Source organism: Vanellus vanellus (genome assembly GCF_965231255.1).
Source record: "Vanellus vanellus genome assembly, chromosome: 9".
NCBI lineage: Eukaryota > Metazoa > Chordata > Aves > Charadriiformes > Charadriidae > Vanellus > Vanellus vanellus.
Genome location: NC_138914.1, coordinates 24940990 through 24964778, shown reverse-complemented (window position 1 = coordinate 24964778; position 23789 = coordinate 24940990). Strand labels below are relative to the sequence as shown.

Sequence of the window (23789 nt, the reverse complement as noted above, 5' to 3'; positions counted from 1 at the left end):
TCTTAATTTTCTGGCAAATGTAAGTGGATTTGAATTGCTTTAGAAGTTATAGCTCAGGAGTGCTATCTTCTGAAGGGAAAAGAACCATGACTTTGTTTTTCTTTTATTTTTATTCAGTTTTATCAGATAAAAAAGACACTCTGCAGCACACTCCTGTTAAGAAGCCGAAGGTGGAGGCGGTATCATACAAGGTATGATTATTATTGTACCTGTCACAAGCAAGCGCCCATCATATGTCTCTGACATCATGTGGAGCAGTGGCAAAGCCTTGTCCCGGGCTGTTGTCACATCCTCTCCCTTGTTCTGCAGTCGCACTCTGCCCAGAACAGGTGGCATTCAGACATTGCAAGGACTAAGCGTGATTTGGTACTGTGGCTTCAGCTCCTTGTACCTGATCAGGCCTGATGGGAAGCATGACAGTTGGATGACACAAGAGCAGGGGCAAGCCCTGTGAAGGGATGGGAAGGGTCAGAAGAAGTTTTTTGTCGTACCTGGCTTAGTGTTACATTGCTGATAGCAATGGGTCTGTCCCAAGCTGTGCTCCCGACCTGTGTCTGTCCCCCTGTTTCCACGGGTTTTGAACACTGGTCGTTACATTCCCATGTTCACGTTTGACAGCTGAAACTCGGACAGCTGAAACTCACATCACTTGGTGTTTCACATTACTAGAAGCCTTCAATACGTATTATGTAGGAATTAAAGGTTTGGTTCGCTGTCACTTAGCAGAGTCTGCCTCTGCCCATGTAGAATGCCCTTGACTCAGCAGGACACTTTAGGATGCTGCTGACTTGAGGCAGGGTCAGTGGAAATTAAATTATGTTAAACAACATTGAAATGAAATGTTTTGCTCAACTGTGCTTAATACAAGTTCATATCATAATGTCTGAATCGGTCAGAAAAAGCAAAATAGCTTGTTAATGCAGAACTGTAGGTGACTGAAACATTTGGCCCTAAGAGCTAAGGAATCTTTTTCATCCTGGTTTGGCTCAGGGATATTCAAGAGCAGGTCGGTAGTTGGCATCTGGAGACCGGTGCACAGGGAACAGGGGAAAACATGCTGGTGTCTGACTGTGCGGGAACTTAAGGAGGGAGGCAGTTCCTGGAGAGAGCAGTAATTGGCAGTCTAGGCAAAGGGCCGGGACGTTAGAGGCCTGAAAGCAGGGCAGGAAAGGGAAGAAAAGTTGTTCTGTTATACTCTAGACTACAGTGCATAGAGATACCAGCCCCATAAAGATAGTTACATGCAGGTAGCTTCCTTCGGTGGCCTCAGATGCTACTGTTTATGTGTGTCTATTCCATTCCTCTGTTGGATCTTCCTGTTCTCTTGCAGTAGGGATGGCAGAAGTGGGTCCCTCCCTGTGGCTGGGCTTCCTGTGTTAATATTCTTGCGAAATGCAGACCCGTGCCCTGACGCTTATCTGGGCTGACAGAGATATGGCCACACATTCACTTCTTTTGCTGCACGGGTCATGGGCTCAGGAACAGGAGCAAGGACTGGGAAGGCACCACAGCACCTGGAAACATCACTGTTACAGTGGTTTGGTCTTATGCGGAGGATCCCATCTCAAAGCTGGTTCTCCGGGGCTGGAAAGGGAAAGAAAAAACTACAGGCTGCAAGGAAACATTTTTACTCTATACCTAGTTCTGGGGTTTCTTGGGTTTTGTGGTTTTTTTTGTTGTTGTTGGTTTTTTTTGTTTGTTTGATTTTTTTTTAAGAAAGCAAATTACAAACGCTACCCCTGTGTCTTTGGAGGAGCAGCAGGCTGCAAAAATTACTGCGTTGCTCTTGTTGACTAACTTAGTGAGTTTCTGGGTTTTTTGAGGCCTTTCCTTGTTTTTGCAGAGCGATGACTCGTCAGATGAAGATTTGCTTCACATTGACACAGAAGCAAAGCCAGGGCGCAATTCCAAAGTAAAGAAAGAGAGTGGAAGTTCGGCGGGAATTCTTGATCTTTTGCAGGCAAGCAAGGAAGTTGGGGGTTTAGAGTATAACACCAACAGGTATGCACCTAGGGATGTTTTTTTCCTCTTACCCATAAACAAAAATTGCTCTTTTGTGGTTGTGTGTGAGTGAGAGAGAGAATGAATTTTGCAGCTCAGTAACTGCTTTTTCTTCAGTAAGCAAATTCTTCCTTCACCCTGTGATCTGGAGAGAGAGGTGGGGAAGTGTGTGGGAAAGATTTTGGTGGTATAACTTAAACAAATAGAGGTATTTCACATCTGTAAATGCTGAACATCCATTTTAGCAATAATACTATAATAGATGACATTCAAAAGGAAGAGAGAGCTCAGTAAATGCAGCTTGAGGGCATGAATAATGTTTTTTAATCTTGTAATAATGTAATAAAGTAATCTAAATGACCAGCATTCCTTCCATAAGGCATTGTAAGGTGCCGTGCAGTTCCCCGAGTACTGAATGTTTGCAAGAAGAAAATTGGAAACCGTCTACCCTCCCACACACCCCTGGTTGTTGCTCTTCTCCCCAGCAAAACACGTGGCTTGGAAAAACCAAAACTCTTTCATGGGTACTTCTGTGCCTAAAATGGAAGTGCTTGCCTGGGCTTGGTTGTGTTTCATATGGGACCACTTGTAGGTGGACACTGAAGTTGACCCTGAAGGTTTTGGAATATGGTTAATAAGGTACAGCACTAGATCTTTTAGTAATCCAAACAATGAGCAGTGAAAAGAAATGCAAAATTGGAAAATGTGGTTCCCAGACTCGAATGCTGCAGTTCAGGACTGGCTGGAACAAGGGTTTTGTTTGGGTCCATCTCAGAACAAATGTATGGGTTCACTACCTCCCCTCTTTAGAGGCCAAGTCTGATCTTAAAATACTGAGAGAGCAATTAGGTAATAGAAGCATGCGTGTTGTTTTGAAAGAAGCTAGTGGGACTCTTCACATACGGAAACGTCTCACTTAAACCTTAGGAACAAATCCCTGGGAAGGGTGTTGGGAACGTCACCTGAGTTTATGGGTTCCGTGCATGGAATGGCGCTGCAGAGATGAACTGCTACGGCTTATGCCCTCTGCTCCCTAGCAGTCTGCTGATTAAATAGATCTTTGCTGCTGCAGCCTTAACTGAATGATTTGTCCCCTGTCTGTGGAAAGCCAGAGGTATTCACCTAAGCACGCTCCACTGCTCCACCTGGACCACAGCCTCGGTGCTTTTGGAAGTCCTGGTGAAAGTTTCTAGCCTCTAAATAACACCTGTTGTGCAAAGAAAGGAGTTGTCCTCTGAAAGGTGAGAACGGCAAGCTAGATGGTGAGATGGGAAATGATGGGAACCGTGCAGTAAGGCTATTCTTGTCTGGTATTTTAAGAAGCCGGTTCCATCTCCATTCTGCCTTCATTTGAAAACCACCTTCACCGGGCAGGCAGGACATGCAGGTTCTTGAAGCAGCATGCTGCTTGAAGCAGCATTTATCCTCCTCAAGATTTATATAACAGAGGTTTCATGGAAGCAAGAGGTGTATTGCGCCATTTTTTTCGTCCAAAGCAGCAAAACCAATCTGCTTTGAGTAGTAAAGCCAGATACTGCTTTCCATGGTTGCTAAGGTTCCCCAACAACATCTTTTTCCTCCCCACTTTCTTTAGGTCTGCCTTGGTTATACAAAGCCTCAGAACCTGTGCGGGAGGTAGAGTAGCTGTAGGAGTGGTCTGAGAGTTGAGAACAGGCTGGTCAAAGAGAGACTGGTGCTGTCCTTCTCACCCGTGCTGTCCCCTTGCTGGGCATTGGGTAGCCGGGACCCAGGAAAAGCGCAGCTTGCAAATTTGAAAGGAGCTGTTAAAACAGAATGAGAAGGTCCCCTCAGAGAGGAAGGTATTATCTAAACCTGGGAAAGGTTGGAACTGAGAATTCCGAAAGATATGCCTTGTGGTCAAAGGGGAACATATGGAATAAGTTACCAAGGGAAACCATAAAAGCAAATTTTATCAGTCAGTTTAAAAAAAGAATAAAATACTTTCTTTTGATGTCGAGAAAGAGAGAAAATGGGATCTTTTAAGGTTCTTTTAGCCTGGAGAAGAGAAGGCTCCGGGGAGACCTTATTGCGGCCTTCCAGTACCTAAAGGCAGCCTACAGGAGAGCTGGGGAAGGACTTTTTACAAGGGTATGTAGTGATAGGATGAGGGGGAATGGCTTTAAACTGGAAGAGGGGAGATTTAGATTAGATATCAGGAAGACATTTTTCACTCTGAGGGTGGTGAGCCCCTGGCGCAAGTTGCCCAGAGAAGCTGTGGCTGCCCCATCCCTGGAGGTGTTCAAGGCCAGGTTGGACGGGGCTTGGAGCAACCTGGTCTAGTGGGAGGTGTCCCTGCCCAGGGCGGGTGGGACTGGATGATCTTTAAGGTCCCTTCCAACCCAAATCATTCAATGATTCTGTGATTCGAAGGTTGCAGTGCAGGAACAGAGCTACAGAGAAATCTAAAGGAGGCGGTGTTGCTGAACCAGAAACATCTTCTGGTTCAACCTTCCTCAGTTTCTTAGGCAGTTGTCTCTCTGCTTAGATGGTTGCAAGAGATTAAAGCATGACTCGCCTCAGTTGTGAAGTATGAGGCAGTTCTGTGAGAGACAGGCTTGCCTTTGTGCATCAACATTGGGAGTTTATTACCACAACAGGGATCCTCATTTCTCTGTTGAACAGAGATGCATGTGCAGAGTCTCCTGTAAGAGTCCTCTGTTCATTCCTAATGAGGATGAAAAAAGCCAGTGATTTTAAAATCAAGTAACATAGTCACGACCTATCTCTAGAAGGCTTATCTTGATAAGGCTACTATTTCTAGGGAAGAGATGTAATCTCAGTTTAGTCCTGGTTTTCCTCTAGCCAGGAGCGATTGATCAAAACAGCCAACCACCTCCTGTGATCGCAGAGGGTATGGGGAGAGGGACCGATGTGTCTGCAGCGCCCAGAAAATACAATATTTTTTGTCGTCTGAGCTCAAGTGGGTCAGCGGTTCTAGATTTTCCTGATTTCTTGAGATTTGACCCCTGTCTGTGCTTCTGCTTTTCAAAAGAAATAACCACATTGGCTCTTGTTGTCTACTTGGCCATTTCTGTGCATTCCTTTTCCGTTTTGTGTTACGGTGCACAATGGAACTAGTGTTTATGTTGAATTTACACTTACATTTTGGCAGTTAATTAGACGCGTCTGCAGGTACTTAGGTGTATCTAACTCTGGGAATAAAGTTGCCAGTGTAATATGACTCCCATGCTTGAAGTTTGATGTAAAATAAGAAAATTTGTCCACCAAGAATTAAAAAGAATCTGCCTTGGCCATATTTACACTACTGACCATTCTGTCTATAACATGGTTTGCTGCCTGCTTATGATGTGCAGAAATGCAGGGGGAAGTGGAAAAAACAACAGATTAAAGAGATGGTCCTCAAAGATTCTCTTCCTTGCTTGGGAGGTGTCTTTTTGCTGTCTGCAATGGGTTAAAACTGCCGTCAAGTAATGGAGTAAGACTTGGGCCTTTCATTTTGCCTCCCTTCAGCCTGGGCTCTGTACCCAGTGTATTTGTAAACTTTGTGGTTTCTGAAATCAAAGTCACAAAGGCAGTCCCATAACTACGCTCTGAGTGAATTACTGCACTGTGTGTGGTAGTTTAGTGGGAATGTGTCATATCAGTTTTGGCTCTTGTATAAACAATTAGGCTTTGGTAGTGTGTGGTGCAGCTTGATTGAAAAAAGCTCCCGATAAATGAAATTACTATGTTTCATTTCATAATTGTGCTGGGCTTTTTAAATGGCCCTAACGTGCTTTTTTTTTAAAAAAAAAAAAAAAGGAGAAATATGATATGCAAACATACTGTGATACTGTGACACAACGTAATGCCAGTGCGGTTGTGTCTGACTCTCAGGAACAATTTCCATCTTTCTCTATTTTTAAGGTGGATAAAGGGTAGGCATGTGTGTGTATTTATATATGTATGTTCTGGATACTACAGGCAGCAGTAGTGCAGGTAGGTCGCTCTGGAATCTCACACAGTGGTCTGTGCCAGCTCTCGAGTGGGAAGCACGGAGCCCCATCAGACCAGCGCCGGAGCTGCTGAACCCCAGCAGTAACTTAGGAAGCAGATCAGGACTTTTTGTGCTAGTGACCTTATCTGAATTGTGTGAAACTTTATTCTGTAAAATATCGGACTGTTATTTGCAGCTGACCAACGCAAACGCCCTGATGGCATTCCCTAGATTGCTCTGGAGAGCTGCACCTCCCATACTTGTGGGAGAGAGACAGGGAGAGATAATGACAGAGGTCCTGCAGAAAGGCTGCTCTAAATGTGGAAACAGGCTGGAAGAACTGAAATGGAATACGGAAGAAAGCTTGGAGGGGACTGGCAGTCATGTGAATTTGAACTAAATTATTTCTTGTTTCCAGGTCTGATTCAAAAATAGAAGGAAATACCATCTTTGTGCTTGAAATTATTTGAGTTCCATAGTTTTATACAACTGTCACTTCTCCAAAACACTGATAAGTCATTATGGTCTTGGCTCCACTTCTTCTTTGTGATTCATTTGCATTTGGCCACAGGTAGGGTGAGGGGAAATGCAGAAATGACAGGGAAATAGTATCACAGAGGGAGGATGGTGATTTATTGCCTTCCCCTTCCACGCGCACCTATTTTTCAGTGGTTCTTATATGAAGTACTGCAGAACAACAGCAGGTGGAAGGGCCCTCAGGAAGTCACCCAGCGCAGCCGCCTGCCCACAGGACAGCCAGCCACGAGCTTTGACCGGGTTGTTCAGGGTATTGCCCTGGCGAGTTTTAAATATATACAGGGATAGGGATTCAGCAGCCTCTTTGTGTGAGCTGCTCCGCCACCCTCAGTGTCGACCTTTTCTTGTGTCGGGTTGGGATTTCCCCTGCTGCCTCTCATCCTATTGCTGTGCAACACCAAAAAGGGTCTGGCTCTGTCTTCTCCGTAACCCCATGAGATAGTTCTTGTTTCGAGGTAGTTCTTATTTCCATTTAGAAAATGCTCAGTGGTTCCTGTGACTTTCCTTTGCCCTTATCTGTTTTTTTTTTCCCTTAATCTTAAGATGAGACTGGGCGATAGTTATTCAGAGGTGATGTGAGACATCAGTGACCTTACTGTATCTCATCTCCACCTTGCCTTTTGGTGCCTCCAGCCATCTGTGGAGGCAGCACAGAGAATGAGGAAGAAGCCACCCCTCAATGAGTAATATTCGGCTGAAATTAATAAATTAAATTTCTGAATATGAGGATGTAGGTGAAAGGCTCGGTAATTGCTTATGAAAGGAAGGAGATGATCTGCATAGAGATGTTGAACGCTCAGAGAGTAGAATTGGTTGTGAAAAGTGAGGCACCAGCTCCCTGCGTGATATCCTCTCCAAGCGTCAGGGTGTTTGGATCGTTCCTGTGCGCAGGGGCCAGCCACAGCTCAGGAGGTAAAACCTGTGTCTGTGCTGAATCGTACGTAGTCTTGTCACGTTCATGGCTGTTTGCCTATTGCCACCTGCTCTGGAACATGTTGTCAGGGAAAGGATGCTCTTGTCAAGTCTAGGCAGGCGACGCAGGCAATGTGCAAGCCCCAAAGCATAGCCTGAAGGGATGCTTTATGCTCTCCTCCCTGACAAAGATCCTGCTAGCAACTGGCAAGCTGTGCTGAGACACTGAGGCCCCGAGGCTTAAACCCAACACAACAAATAGAATCATAGAATCATAGAATGGTTTAGGTTGGAAGGGACCTTAAAGATCATCCAGTTCCACCCCGCTGCCTTGGGCAGGGACACCTCCCACCAGCCCAGGTTGCTCCAAGCCCCGTCCAACCTGGCCTTGAACACCTCCAGGGATGGGGCAGCCACAGCTTCCCTGGGCAACCTGCGCCAGGGGCAGAGTAAAGAATTTCTTCCTGATATCTAGTCTAAATCTCCCCTTTTCCACTTTGAAGCCATTCCCCCTCGTCTTATCACTACACACTCTTGTAAAAAGTCCCTCTCCAGCTTTCCTGGAGCCCCTTTAGGTACCGGAAGGCCGCAATAAGGTCTCCCCAGAGCCTTCTCTTCTCCAGGCTGAACAACCCCAACTCTCCCTGTCTGTCCTCACAGCAGAGGGGCTTCAGCCCTCGGATCATCTCCGAGGCCTCCTTTGGACTCGCTTCAACAGGTCCATGTCCTTCTTACGTTGAGGGCTCCAGAGCTGGATGCAATATTCCAGTTGGAGAGAGCACCGCGTTGTAGGGCACAAAGCCATCTGTGCCATACAGACCAACATCGTCTTCCTCGGGTTCCCACTGAGATGAGTTGCCCTTCCTTGCTCCTCATCACGTTGCCCCAACCAGTGCTACAAGCCGGTCAGCCCTGGGGGAGATTTTATTTGGGATGAGTTTTAACAGCAAATTTTCCCTTCTCTTATGGTGCTTCTCTCCGGTAATAATGTGAAGACGTGCTGCTGGTTTCAACTCTCGGGAGCGGCAGCAGAAAGGCAGTTGCTGGTGATGACGATGCACGCGGCTCATTAGCAGGCTCATCAGCCTGGGCTGCTCAGCATGGGTGCAAGCTTGGCCCGGCGGGCTCTGTAGGTGGGATCCAGGCCTGGCAGACCTCGGACTGGTCCTCCACAGCCCAGCCTAGTGGGTCATTCAGGAGGCCACCGCACTGCTTTGGCCATGCCTTTTTGGCCATCTGTGTGGTTCTTTTGCCCATGGACGGCGCTGGGGCTGCACCGAGGTTTGCCACGTGGTGCTGGCGGTTGCAGGAGAAGCTGCCAGTTGCCAGTGTGGACCTCTTTCAGTCCCTGGGTGCAGCTGAAGATGACCAGATGCTTCCAAGGCAGCAAACAGTTATTGCTGTAAACTAATCTCTCAATGATGTGTCCTCGTCTTTACAAGAATAAAAGGAAACAATAAAATCCTGAAAAGGGATGCTGGAGTCCACGGCAAAGGGCACAAAGTGCTCCCAGGCAGTTTGTTAAAGTGGCCTTTTCTCTCTTCATCCACAACGTAATTTTTTTTTTTTCAGCTTGAGGAGAGGAAAGCGAGGCTGTGGGGTTCGCCGAGCAGCAGCAGGGGCTGTGCAGTCGGCCCGTTGGGTGTTGGAAGGGCTCTCGCCAGCCAGCTGCTGCGCAGGGACCTCGGGGGCAGAAACACTCTGCTGCTTTGCTGCCGCTCCCGCTCTCATTTCACATGTTTTTTAAGTCATAGTTGCAACTCACGGACAGTTTACTTCCATAAATATGTTTTTCTTTTAAATCATCTCTGAAGCTACAGAAAGGGGATATGGCCTTCCAGAGCTTAAATATTGCTTCCCGATTCTTCTTGGTTTTCTTTTTTTTTGCTTAGGAAGCTGAAATACCTCTCATGGAAGTCCAGGCAAGCACGTGCCCTAATGAGAAACACTTTGCCCGTGTGCAGCTCTTTCTCTCTGAGACATTTCACCCACACGTTCAGGTTGCGGTTTGACTCTCAGAACCACTGGTTTTGATCATTTTCCAGAATTTATTTGTTGAAGCTTGTGTTGCTTAAGGCAGTTCCTCTCTGGTTTGGCCATTTAATGGTCAGCGTTTGATGGTCTGTTTGCAGTGTTTTGAGAGTCCAATGTTTGCAAAAATGGGGGGAGGGGGGGAGGAATTGAGAGAAAATATGTTAATTTCTTATAGATGGTGCAAAATATGCCTTTGACAGGGAGAAGGCATCTGGCATGATAATGATGGATTAAAATATTTCTTCCCTAAATAAATTTTTTGATGTTCTATTCGTTGAGTTGCTAGCTGCTAACAGCAGGCTTAACTCATTTTCAGGATTATTTATAAATGCAATTAGTGTCCAGAAACTCTCATTATGACTTGTACGTTACTCTATCCGGAGTCCTGTAATGGTTTAAAGTGGATTAAATTAAGATCAAATAAGAGTAAGTTATGTGGTGCTGCTAATTTACTTGGGGAATGCCGCGTGTTAGTGGTTTCAATTGCATAACTGTAAAAAAAATCATTACTGCAGCAAGTTTTTTTTGCCTTTCACTATTTGCCCAAACTCCAAAGTACTGGAAATACTTGATGATGTGTTCTGCCTGTTGCAGAATTAATGTCTGGTGGTGTCTGCTGAGATTATCGTTCTTTTGTATTGTGGGGAACGTGCTTTCCCACCTCGCTAAGCGTACATGCCAGCCAGAATTTACACATCTTTTGACCTCAGCTTATTCCGTAGGAATGTCTTTCTTTCCTGTAGCAGATGCATAGTACCTGTTGAAAACTGGCAATAAACTGCCAAAAAAACAAGTTCAATGAAATCAAGGTTTCCACCCCCCCTCTAGTCCACCCGTCCAGTCTGTATCTCTGCAGTGTCTCCCATAATCCATCCATTCCACATCCACATCAGGAAACCATCCCAATACACTGCAGAAATCTCTTGAATTGCTTGTGCCCTGCCATGCTGCTCTTCCAGCAGGTCCTGGAGCAGTGACAGTCCCTAGTGTGAACTGTCACCTGTGATCAGGAGCTTCCTTCCAGTTGTTCAGATTTTTCCTCTACTTGTCCTGGTTTGAGCGGCACAGGACTAATTTCTCTTCTAATGCCTGGGAAAACTGCACTTTTAGAAGACTCCAGTGTCTGAATTTGTGAAAATATTGACTTTCTAGCCAGCTATGGTGTTCAGGTTCAAGGTCTCAGTGTTTTCGAGCTCACCAGGTGCGGGGATGAGGAGGAGCAAGACCTGGGCACTTGACCCAAGCTGCCAACAGGGTTGTTTCATACCATGAATGGCACATTCAATATAAATTAAGAGTTTGCTGAGGAGTTCTCTCTTTCCCTTGATGGCTGCCGTCCAGAGAACTCCTTGCCCCAGTGCCGGAGCCCTGAGCCCTTCCCTTCCTCCCCGAAGCCGCAGCGTTCACAGTGTCCCACATTTGCTGTCCCCTGATGGGAGTGCACAGCTTCTACAGATAGAATGGGCTGAGGATAATCCTTGTATAGTTTATATTGGTATCAGGATCAATATTAGTACTTTAGTGCTATTAATGTTAATTATCTAGTCTTATTCTATTAAATCTGTTTATATTTCAACCCCCGGCTTTCCATGTTTTTTCCTGATTTCCTGATTCCTGATTCCTGGGTGGGGAGGGGTCATCAGGGGATAGAATAACTGTCTAAATGAAAATACGCTGTTGTGGGTTTTCTCAAACCATAACAACTTGTTTGGCAGTATGTCGCAGACGGCCCACCATGACATCCTTCTCCAATGCTGACTCCAATGCAGCCCTCAGTGTTGGTAGTAGAGACACCACGTTGTTGGGAACGCTGTTATGGGCTGTGAAAAGTTACCTGACCCCTGTCCTTACCCACCAGCGACAAAAGCCCATCACACGCCCAGTCCCATGGCGCACAGCTCCGTGACTTCTTGGGCAGCAACCCCAAATTTCATGTGCTGTCTGTGATATTGCTGTAAGTGTAAAAATAACCGGTGTCACTCCTGGCATGCCCAGCTGCTCAAAGGGCAGTAATGGGGAAATCTCTTCTAGCAACACCGTGCAGTGAAAGGAGTCAACCGTTTGTGAGGGCTTGGTGTTTTTCTGGAATCGTTAATAGCTCTTGTATTTCTCAATGTTTCCCTGCAGTCAGCCACCTGCCTCCCCCAGCACGCAAGAAGCCATCCAGGGCATGCTCTCGATGGCAAACCTCCAGTCATCAGAGTCCTGCCTCCAGACATCATGGGGTACCAATCAGGCGAAGAATAACTCCATCTCCACACAAAACTCTAAAAAAGCGGGTGGTGGCAGCAACAAAAATGCTGGCAAGCGGTTACTAAAGAAAAGCACAAAGAACAGTATTGACATTGAAGATTATGATGAAGATCAGGACCACTTAGATGCCTGTTTTAAAGATTCCGATTACGGTAGGTACAAACAAAGCAGTCTGTGTGTGTGCCTGTCTGTGCATGTACGTATTTGTGCGTGTTTGCAAATAACCCCCACGTTTCTCATGAGAGGCTTGCTTGCTTTCTGTCACGTTGAAATCAACTGGGTATTTCTGTAAGGAGGAGTGCAAATAACAAGAGGTCTGCAGGGGAAAATTAAGCAAACACTGGGTGATAGGTAGATTGACCACAGAGCCGGTGGTGATATGGCTATCCAGGTAGGCTGTATTTGAGGCATGTTGCAATCAGAAGATGTTGAGAGGCACAGAAGCCCACTGAAACTGCAGCAGTCGGCCAAGAAACAGGAAACTGTCCCACAAACTTGTGTCATGTACTCGTACTTATGACAGAAATGTTCTTATCTGCACAACAGCAATAAAATATCTAGCTAAGGTGAGTGAGAAGTTGAATTTGTACTTGGAAAAGGGATCCAGTGGTATTTTGAGTGTTGGCAGAGAACGCAAGCATCTGAAGGAGGAAAGGGCACAAAGCCAGTTTGCACCAGTTACATCAGTTCTGCCGTAATAATCTGCAGAAGCATTTGTGAATATAAGTAGTGAGGAAATGAAGAAAAGTAATCATGCGAAGGCTGATGGAGACCGGAAAGCCTGAAGTCGCAAAGAGGGCAAGAAGTCGGTAGAGGTTTATGCTGCATGACAGGAGAGTCTATGTGTGTGTTTAAGTCTCCCTGGCAAGCATGGCCATCAGAAATCATTTGTTACGACTGGAAAAGCGGAGTGTGTATTTTCACGTCATTAACAGGGATGCCAAGGCAGAACGGAGGTGCTGTGCCACGTTGCAGAAGAAGGTTGCCCCACCGTTTAAGGGTGCACTGCGTGCGCTGGGAGGCAGTGGTAGTGCTGGAAGGTGCTTTGGGAAAGGGCAGCTGCATGGAGCTGTTCGGTCAGGGGTGGGGGTTACAGACAGTTGCCACGCACAAACAAGGCTCCACTCTACCCAGAGGTGGATTTGCTCATTATGTGTCTGTGCTGCCAGTGAATGGAGGGTCTTTGTTGTGAGCGGGCTTGGTTTCCAAAGGATCTGTCTGTGCCACATCTGATCAGCAGTGTCAGTGACCAAATGCCACAGTAATGCCATAATCATCAGTGATGTAACAAATGGCAACTGGCAAGAAAATCAAACACGTGAAAAAAAAAAAAAAAAAACAAAAACAAAACAACAAAACAACAGAAACTCCATCGTAAAGGCTGGGACAGAATCTAGACAAGTAAGTTGGCGTTTATCCCAGAGGGTGAAGGGTGCTTTGGTAGAATGGTTCACGTTCACCTTTTGGATACTCCTAAGCCAAAGAAGGCAGTTTTCAAGGTCTGTGTGAACAGCACTCTGTAATTTCTCTCTGCTTGACTGTGGGGAGTCGTACGGGCCAGGAAGGTGTGGTGCTGAACGAAGCAGTTGGCTGACGTGTCTCCAGTACCAGTCTAGCTTGGGATAAGGAAACCTGTTTGTGTCTCTTTTAGCTGTGCTGCCACTCCACGGACAAGAGGAAGACTAATTTTTCCTGAGAAGTTTCACTGTGTAACCTAAGGGTAGGCAGTCACAGTTTAATGATGGCAGCTCCTAAGTGTAGAGTGTGGATGAGAGGAGGAGAACGTCCCCTGAGCGTTGAGCTGTTTCACTCAGTGATGCCTCTGGGGGACATTGCTATTCTAGCTGGGATGCCTGTGGTCACGGCACCTGTACAGAGCGAGTACCCCTCCATGCAGGCTAGAGCTGTTTCCTACACTGAAATTATTGTCTTTCTTTCCTACTGTAGTTTACCCTTCTCTCGAATCAGATGAAGATAATCCAGTATTCAAATCCCGATCAAAGAAAAGGAAAAGTTCGGATGATGCCCCTTACAGTCCAACGGGTAAGTCCATATGGTCTGTGCTGCCCAGACTCACGCTAAGTTGTGCAGGTCACTAAAAAAACCACCATTTTTCAAGTACCGTGGAAATTGTAAGACCACAAGTAGGCATTTCTTTATCATGTAAAGGATTAATCCTTTCCAGTGCAGCGGGAGGGTAATATCATGCGCTGGGACTCATGCCGCACAATGTTCGCCTTCCTCTGTCAATCAAATGGCAGAAAGACATCATTCCCGGGTGGGTTGTTGGTTTATTTTTCTTCACACTCTTGGTGATGGAACAATTGGTGGCCATCGTAGCAGTGGTGTAACAGACAGCTGAGTAGCCGTGGCTTTTAGGTGTTGACTGTGTAAAGAGAAATGAGAACGCGGGAATGGTCTCCTCCAGGTTTTGTTGCAGCTCACCAGAGGCAGTGACAGGCCAGGGGGTCCTTAGACCCCTTTGATGCCGCCCACTAACAGGGGAGTCTCCGCAGCTTGCTGCGTGTGTGACAAGCAGCCTGTGTCTCATCAGCTTGTGGCACTGCACGCCCACCCCCAGCTGATGGGGCGGTGAGCGCTGTCCATTTGGAAATGATTCCGGAGTTGCTCATATCTGTAGTGTAGGCAAAAACCTCCTGTGGCTTTGGCTTCAAGTAGCTGCAGCTGCCAGTGAAGTTGCTCAGCTGTGTTCCATCTTTATTGGCAGCTTTGCCCCAAGCCGCCATAACTGGAGGCTTTCGGCACCTCCTGCCTTCACACGCATCCTGGGGAAGGAAGGGCAGAGGCCGCGGGCATCCCTGGCCCTCCCTGCTCAGGGGGGCAGAGCCTTGCTGCCTGGTGTGTTGTTATGGTGCTCTCATGGGCACATTCTGCATATCTCACCTGCATCTGCTTTCCTTGTAGCACGAGTTGGCCCCTCGGTGCCTCGACAAGACAGACCGGTGCGAGAGGGCACGAGAGTCGCCTCCATTGAAACTGGACTCGCTGCCGCTGCCGCGAAGTTGTCACAGCAGGTGAGGTTGCTTGAGAAGTCATAGCTGTCAGGAAAGGAGAGCCCTCTCCCCCAGCAGCAGAGTCATGCCCAGATAGCAGTGCAGTGCCAGTCCTCCTCGGTGGTTCTTCGTGCCAGCGACACAAGACTCAGCAGTCTGGGGGGAAATAAATGGGATGAAGGTCCGATAGCATCGCAGCGTATCTGACAGTGCCGCAGCGCAAAGCAGGCGATGTATCGGAAGTGTAGAGATGTATAAGCAAGCGAGCATAGCTACTGGGCTAAGACAGAAGGAGGCTGCCCAAAAGGAGTGTGCGTGAACCGCATGTCAATGTGTATTTGAGGGTCTGACTGGTGTGATTGCTTTGTCTGTGGAAACTGACTGCTGGGAAGCATAGGGATTTACATCCAAAGATTTGGTGAAGCGTGGGTATCTATGGGTCAGTTTAGCAAAGCTATTGAGGCACTATTGGGTGTTGATAAGTGTCTGGTATCTGAAGAGGTCAGATAGATGCTAAGTGCCTAATGCACATAGGCCCCACAAATGTGACACTGTGAGGCACGAAGGTGACATGGTCTGCTGGAGCAAGGTTGGTGAGACACCTTGGCAAGTTGCTGGAGATGCAGGTTTTGGTGGCACTGGGCTTCTGTGATGTGTATGGTTGAGTAGAAGAGCTCTGAGAATGGTAGCAGGGTTTCATCAAGAAGCGGATTGAAGGTAGGCAAGGGCAACAGGATGGTGACAGACCACCGTTCTCGTTGTATGTATGTGTAAGTACAGTTACAGGTCGAGAGACAATGTGTGTGTCCTAGCAGGAAGCAGAGTCTGTGAACCAGTGGGATGTTTAATATCCTCCGTGCTGTTGTGAAAGTGTATGAAGATACCAGAAGATAGGAGGTGCCAGTTTTTGTGGAACATCGAAAGGTTTGTTCATGCAAAACCACGCTGGTCTCCCAAGGCAGGGTCATTTTGGTCCTGGCTGGCTCCCACTCGCCGCAGTGTACGCAGAGTTACCAAACAAGGAGGCTCTGCACAAAGCGCATACGTAGATGCAAGAAAGGCAGACGGGTGTGTGCAGCAGAGCTGTGAGCGAGATGGTATCGGAACAGACCCCGAGCAGTTTGTACGTGGCAAACTTCATGGGTTTTTGTTGTATCAGGACCCTAAGCAACGCCGCTGGCCCTTGCCGTAGCTAAAGGTCTTCTGGGGATTAATCTGAGCTTCATGTTTGTCATTTTAAAGGAGGAACAAAAAGGCAAGAAGAAAAAAAATACCAAAAAGAAGCTGTCAACCAACAACGCGAACAAACCGGCTCAGGAAGGCAGCTCGCCAGAGCCGAAGCTGGAGTCACATGCCAGCAGCCTCACAGATCACGAGTACACCGCAGGGGCCAGCACCTTTGGGGTCGCCCAGCCTAACAGGGGATCGCAGCCGATGGCACCCGGTGTTTTCCTCACACAGAGGAGACCCTCATCATCCTCGCAGAACAATGCCTCCGCCAAAGGTACCAGGAAACGCCTGGGGTTACGGTGTAGGAATGGGGAAGGGTGAACTGGTCATGTAATCCATGCCTTTTGCAGGGCCCTCACATGTTGTGTCTGTCACGGGTATGTGGAAGCGCTTTGGCAGGTCAGATCTGGTTGGAGACGGGGCCCATTGCCTTGGCTGTCTTGGCACTGTGGGCCCAAATCCGTGTTTTGCTGCTGGGCTCTTTGTTGCAGGGTGTGAGGCATCCCATGCTAGGAAGTTCTCCTGAGTGTGCCCCAAGGCTCCTGAGGAACACCTGCAGTGGTCACATCACAGTCCAGCCTGTCTGGTGAAGCCTTGTCCCAGGGAAGAAGCATCCATGAAGGCTATTCTGCCCAGGGCTAGGTCAGGCTCTGCTGTGGTTGGGTGGTGTTTGTACACCGATACATGTGCTGACGTGCATGAGGACATCCTACCCAGCGGGTGTAGAGCAGTGCAAATCTGCAAACCTGTCTTGAGAGTTGCCACAAGGGAGCAGAGGAATGTCAAACACAGCTACACAACCAAAGCCAAGAGAGAGGAAGAGGTCGCTTGTTGGCTGCCGTAGGGAAAGCATTACAAAGCTGAGGCTCTCCTGGAGTTCTGGACTAGGACCTCCTGTTCTCTGCTTGAACTTTGCTCAGAACGCATGAGAGAGGCAGTTGTGTGGGACAGGCACCACGTAGTGTGAAGATAAAATGTGTGATCCCACTGGGAGAGGCCCTGATGTAAAAAGTGAGACAACGTGGCAGATATTTCCTGCATTCCCCTGTGTTTGAGTGGAGCAAATTAGAGGTAGTGCACAGTGTCCTTGCCAAGCAGTAAAATATCAGAGCAGCTTGAGTGGGCCATACAGGAGGATGTGCATAGCCTGTGGTAGGTTCCAGGGTCCTTCCAGGAGCTGGGAACACCTGTGGCTGTCTGCAGAACCAGAGAGGAATGAACTTATTTGCCTGGAATTTTGGTTTTTTTTTGTGATGAAATGGTGGCATTAGTGAAACAGGTACAAGCCAGTGGAAGATGTGATGGGAAGAGGAGTGCTGAATGGAGCCAAATCCCAGTCTGGCTGGTGAGCTGGGTGGCCCAGTCAGGGCATTGTGAAGGGAGCCTGACCAGGCATGTGGATCACACCTAGCTCAGTTCTCAAAGGAGGGAAGAAGCCACGTGCCAAGAAAGCGAGTGGCTGACCTCGTAGTCAGCGGAGCACTTTCGGGGCCTCCTGTGCAGGGTCTTGGGACAGCTCGGGGCACCAAAGGGACTTCAGGGCGTCTCTCTGCATGGAGCACAGGAGAGTCCTGAACCCAGGGACTACCAGATAGGGTATCACTGGGAATGAAGGGACTGTGGAAGGAAATGGTGGGATGAAGCAGAATTAGGGAGCTCTAGGACCTCCTCAGGAACGGTCTCTCAGTCTTACAGAGTGAAGCGAAAGGATGAGAAATGAGGAAACTTGCCATGGAGAGTGTCAGCCACGTTATTGTGGTCTTTAAGGCTGGGATGCTAAGTGCAGATGGGAGGAGTGGAGAGGAGCTGAGTCTCTGCAGATGTCACACAAGAGTGCACCAATGGCGGCGTGATGGGAAGAGAAAAGGCTGCGTGGGTTTGTGTTGTGCCCGGCAGTCCTGGGTGCCTTGGTGACCAGGGTAGTTTCTGGCCGTAAGGTGGTAGCTGGTGAGCAGTGGAGCTGGACCAGTACACAGGGAGCACAGACCTCACTGGACCGCACAGGGCATGAGTGGTGGTGTCCTCTCATCAGTATGGGGACAGGGAAGGTTGTCCTCTTTGGGTGTGTTGTAGTGCCTTGGGGCTAGCCTGAATCTGTAGGAAGTGAGTGTGTGCGTGTGTGTGCTTGTGCACGTGTGTGTGTGTCTTTTCAGCATCCTTCTGGCGAGGCTGGATGCAGGTAGTCTCTCTAGAGCTGGGGGAGGAGAGGGCAAGAAGAAATGTGGAGCTGCAATGGTAGGTGGGTTGGTTTCAGTGCTGTGGGCAAGGAACCAGGCATCCTTGGGGCAGTGCTTGTCCCAGGACACATGGTGGCATGTGAGCTCAGCATCCCTGTGCCACAGGTTGCCCTTCTAGGATGGCAGAGAGGTGCCCAGAGACGCCTGGGGAGTGTGTGGGTGCGTGGTGAGGGCAGACACCATGAGCTGGGTGCGAGGAGCTGTGGGGCGCCTGTGTGTGTGTGCACAGCCTCTCCCATGAGCAGCGGGACGGTGCTGGCCTGGCTGGGTTCTGGCTGTCACCCCTGAGTGGTGAGGGCGCAGGGCAGCAGGGCTGGCACTGCGGAGGCAGGAGGAGCCCCAGCAGAGATGGGATGAGATGTTCCTTCACCCTGAGCAGGGTGTGCTCAAAGGGATGTGTCCCTGGGTGTCCCAGCCGCCGCGATGGTGCGGGTTCAGCAGAGGCTGCAGTCCCTGCCGGGCCCTGCCTGGCGGCTGGGGGGGAGCCCCCACGCTTGAGGGGTGCTGATGGCCTTGGAGGTGCTGGGCAGGCGGTCAGGGCTGGCTGCGGGGCAGCCTGGAGGGGCGCTGGAGGAAGGAGGTGGCCAGTGTGGGGCCAGAGGGGTCATTCCTGGGGGAAGAGGGGTGGGTGGGACGTGTGGGGCGGGAGCCGGCCCTCACCCCCCACTCCCCCACTCTCCTTCCAGGGAAGCGCACGAAGAAGGGGATGGCCACGGCCAAGCAGCGGCTCGGCAAGATCCTGAAGATCCACCGGAACGGGAAGCTGTTGCTCTAGCGGCGGGGCCGGCGGGCAGCCCGGCGGCGCCGTGCCCGGGGACGCTGCCGCTTGACTCTTGGCCACCACGACAATAATTCCCGTTAACTTTCAGCGGTCGGAGTGTACAGAATCCTGCTATAAATATTTTTTAATATAGATGTCCTTTCTCAGAGCGCTGAGAGTGACTAGCCGCAAAAAGTTAATACTAATCCCGGCCGCAAAGGAGCGTGTTGGTCCCCCCCGACCTGGCCCCGGCCCCGGCCCTGGCTCTCGTGGGGCGGTGGAGCGGGCCGGGGCCGTCGGGGCAGGGTGGGGGCCAGTGGGCCATGAGGCGATGGGTGGTAGCGGCCATTGTGCTGAGGCGATGGTCTGTGAGGCGATGGGCAGTGAGGCGATGGGTGGCGGCAGCTGTTGGGCTGCGAGGCGATGGGCAGTAGCGGCCATTGGGCTGTGAGGTGATGGGCAGTAGCGGCCATTGGGCTGAGACGATGGGCCGTGAGGCGATGAACGGCGGCGGCCATTGGGCTGTGAGGCGTTGGGCGCGTTTCTCAGGCAACCCCCTGTCGCCCTGTGCAGCTGCGTTTCCCGAGGCATCCTTTTCCTAGAATGTAGCTTGTACATAGCTTTTGGAATAACCACCACCGGTTTTTTATAAGGGGAAAGTCTCTCTGGGGCGCCGCCCACCGGTACCAGCTCTTTGCGTAACTTCTTGTATGAGGAGGGAGACAAGTTATTTTACTAGCACCTTGTGGAGTGTTTCCGTGTTTTGTGACGATGTAATTTATTAATGTTTGTAGCTTTTTATATTTGTACATTTCTTATGGGCTTTGTTTATATACACACATTACCGGGGCGCGGCGCCCGCGGGGAACCAGAGCCACCCGCGGCCGTGGGCGAGGGCTGGGAGGGCCGTGCCGGCCTGGGCGTCGCGCCGGCTTTTTTTATTATGATTATTATTATTAGTATTATTATTTTTTCGCGACATGTACATTTCTAACAAAGTTTATCGTGGCTATCTATCTATGACGGTGTTTTATTTACCGATTCATATCAAATGCTCTTGTATCGAGTTCACGAAATCTAAGTAAACTTAGAGCAAAGTTTAAAAAAAGGAAAAAAAAAAAAGAAAAAAAAAGAAAGCAAAGTAAACTATTTCAGGTTTTGTACACAACTGCCTGGGCCTGGCCTTTTTGTGGGGTCGGGGCGGTGCGGTGCTGGTTGGGGGGCAGAGGTGGCCGCGGGGTCCCTCGGGGCGGGCAGGAGGAGAGAGCAGGGACCCGCAGCAGGCAGAGTAGGGCAGCCAGCCTAGCGTGGCAGGCAGGGGACTCCCCTGCCCCTTGGCAAGCACACCACGGCGTGCTAAGCCAGCACCCCACCTGCTACCCAAAACCCTTACCGAGACCTCTCCTTGCTGTAGGACCACAGGAAGCCCTGGCTAATTTGGCACAGCCTTGGGCGTCCTGGTAAGATACCCCGTGGTCCACCCAGACATGTCTCTACTCCGGTGAGGCCCCACCTGGAATACTGCATCCAGCTCTGGAGTCCTCCACATAGGAAAGACATGCACCTGTTGGAGCGGGGCCAGAGGAGGCCACGGAGATGATCCGAGGGCTGGAGCCCCTCTGCTGTGAGGACGGGCTGAGAGAGTTGAGGGTGTTTCAGCCTGGAGAAGAGAAGGGTCTGGGAGACCTTAGAGCCCTTTCCATTTCCTATAGGAGCTCCAGGAAAGCTGGGGAGGGACTTTTTACAGGGGCATATAGTGATAGGATGAGGGGGGATGGCTTCAAACTGGAAGCAGGTGTATTTAGATTAAATATTAGGAAGAAATTTTTCACTGTGAGAGTGGTAAGCCCCTGGCCCTGGCTGCCCAGGGGAGCTGTGGCATGGAGATGATCTGAGGGCTGAAGCCCCTCTGCTGTGAGGACAGACAGGGAGAGTTGGGGTTGTTCAGCCTGGAGAAGAGAAGGCTCCAGGGAGACCTTATTGCGGCCTTCCGGTACCTAAAGGGGCTCCAGGAAAGCTGGAGAGAGACTTTTTACAAGAGCGTGTAGTGATAAGACAAGAGGGAATGGCTTCAAACTGGAAAAGGGGAGATTTAGACTAGATATCAGGAAGAAATTCTTTACTCTGGGGATGATGAGCCCCTGGCACAGGTTGCCCAGAGAAGCTGTGTCTGCCCCATCCCTGGAGGTGTTCAAGGCCAGGTTGGACGGGGCTTGGAGCAACCTGGGCTGGTGGGAGGTGTCCCTGCCCAGGGCAGGGGGGTTGGAACGAGATGATCTTCAAGGTCCCTTCCAACTCAAACCATTCTATGATTCTGACTGTCCCCAAGGGATGCTGTCGTCATCCACCTCCCCTGGCCAAGCAAACACACCGGTTTCCCTCTGCTTCCTCCCTCCATCTTGGAGGTCACCAGGTGCTACAGGCTTTCACCTTCTTTTCACTCACTGAAACGTCAGATATATCACCATTTACTTTGAGCTGTTTCTCCAGACTGACCCTCCTGTCCCTGGAGCCGTTCTCCACATGCTCCTTGGTTACCCACAGACGTGTGCAACCGCTGCTGCTCCTGAAGTTCTCTTCGCTAACTCAGGGCCGGTCACGTTGCCCACACCTGGGCTGCTACCTACCTCTTGGCCACACTGTGCCGGCAGTGACGCGAGCCAACTACAGCCCGTTACCTCTTCCAACAGCCCCAGCAGGCTTGAGGTTAGCGCTGCAGAGTCCTCTACCTAAAGGTAAGCACGATGTGGCCTCAAATCCCAATCATGTTGTATTTGGCTGCTAGATGGCAATGACACAATGGGACAATGTGGATCTTTTCACTGGCCACACCTCTTCAAACAGGTTGACTTTTGATGAAGCTTCATTGTAAGGAATTCCTTAAGAAAGACAGAAGGCCAGGTGTGCTCTTGAGGGATTGCTTCCTTTTTTGGGAGGCTTTGCCCCTGAAATATCGACAACGTGTGTCTGTCCTGGGTCCCAGTGACACACAGCAGGCAAACGCAAAGGTCATGTGTGCGCCCAAGAGGTGGTTGCCTGATAATTATGGGCAGTATGAGGCATTGCAAAACCGATCCCAGTTAGAAGATATCAGCTTTCAAACCAGACAGGCAGTGGTGACACACGGTCAGTGCATGAAGGTGGTGTTTCCTGGGGGAAGGCTCTGAGAACCCATGTGGATTGAGAGATCTGAAGGAATACTGAGAAGTTGCTTTCAACCAAGTTTATACAGGAATGTTCCTCTGGGGTTCAGGGCACCAGGCGCTGAACGGACGTACCAAAAGAGGCAGCAGTTTGGCCCTCTCTCACTGCCATCCAGCACAGAACTTGGTTAAATGTTGGCCATTAGCTCCTCACAAAGTTGCAGGCAAAACCACAAGTGCTTCCGATAGATGGTGCTTCCCACTAAGCGGGCTCCCAGTCCCACCTAGGTTCCATCTTTCCCCTCCAAGAGTGGAGGAACCACTGCCAGCAGGGATGTGTCCTGCCTGCATCCCCTGTGTGCATCCCCCCCCCCCCCCCCCCCCTTCCCATTCCTGCCTGCGTGTGTTCCCAGCAAACGTCTTGCGTTGGCTCACCAAGCTGGTGAGAAGCTCACCTAGAGCCAAAAAAGGCAGCGTTTCGTTTTCCTCTTGGAAGGGTGTTTCGGCTCCTGGCAATCTCCATCTCCAACATCTGCTCCAGCAGGTTGGTGCCCTCATGATCAGGAGTACAATGTTGGCTGGCTGTAAACTCCTGCCTTGGCTTGGCCCCTTGTGTCACCGCAGCAGCGTGACCACCTTCTTTAAGACCACATTAGGATGTGTGCTGCGAAGCAGTTTCTTTGATACTCACCACCTTCCCACGTATGTGTTCCTGACGCTGTTATGTGTTAGAGAGAAGGCTTTAAGGTCCATCGGGATTGGTCGGTGATCTGTTATGGATAGAGAATCTTATCTACAGAGCCCAAAAGAACAGGCGAGTGACCTGGAACATATGGCACGGGCCTGGTTTTGTGGCTGAGTTCTCTGAAGGCCCGCTTCAAAGTGGTCTGAGTGTGATGTTCCCTCATGGCTCTTGATAGAGAAACCACTGTGCTCACAGCTGCTGGGGGTTTGGCTCTTCCGCATTCCCATCCGGCATCCCGCAGTGCTCAGGCTTCATGAGACAAGACAAACCCCACCAAACGTTCAACAGCTGTAAACACACGCCGGTTACTTGCCTGGTTGGAGGGTCGGAAGTGGAAAAGCGTAGAGGAGTCCCACCTGCGGGGAGGAGTGGACAGGACAGGTGACCCAAACCTGACCAACAGGGTATTCCATCCCATCTGCCTCATGCTCAGTGTAAAAGCTGAGGGATCAAAGGGTTCAGCTCTCTCTCTTTCTTCAATGGCCGCATCCGAGGAGGACTCTGTCTGTTCATCTACCTGTGATCCCCATCCTGCATGCAGATCCAGAATCCAGTTCCCGTCTGTCACTGAGTCCAGTCTGGGACGTGATCATTATCCTGGGAGCTTGATATGGTTTTGGATATATTTCATTATTTCCTTTTTATTTGGTTATTAATATTTCATTAAAGTACTTTAGTTCCTTCACAACTCATAAGTCTCTTTTTCCCTCCACTGCCTCTGTCTTTGAAGAGGGGTAGAGGGGAGCATCCGTGGGTCCCATGTGGGGTGCTCCACGTCCCCAGTGGCCAGTTCAGCCTAAACCACGATGGTAGGCGACGCCAGTGTGGCATCCTGCACATGGGCATCGCTCAGATTGCCCCTCCAGCTTCCCACTGACCGGACATCCCCCAGTGCTGGTGAGTTTTGGGGTTGGTCTTGCAAAACAGAGACATTTTGAACTTGGGGGAAGGTGTCTGGTGGTAAT

The 23789-nt window shown here is 49.6% G+C and overlaps 1 protein-coding gene across 2 annotated transcripts in view; it reads left to right on the top strand.

Moving 5' to 3' along the window:
• Window positions 1-19954, top strand: part of PHF2 (PHD finger protein 2) — a 91055-nt gene extending 71101 nt beyond the window's left edge. For both annotated transcript variants that reach the window (XM_082487785.1, XM_082487784.1), the window contains 7 exons: window positions 118-191; window positions 1844-2001; window positions 11570-11847; window positions 13643-13738; window positions 14621-14730; window positions 15952-16213; window positions 18863-19954. In XM_082487785.1, the coding sequence (XP_082343911.1) occupies window positions 118-191; window positions 1844-2001; window positions 11570-11847; window positions 13643-13738; window positions 14621-14730; window positions 15952-16213; window positions 18863-18951 (1067 nt within the window). In that variant the 3' untranslated portion in view covers window positions 18952-19954. The remainder of the gene's footprint in view (window positions 1-117; window positions 192-1843; window positions 2002-11569; window positions 11848-13642; window positions 13739-14620; window positions 14731-15951; window positions 16214-18862) is intronic.
• The last annotated feature ends 3835 nt before the right edge of the window (window positions 19955-23789 follow it).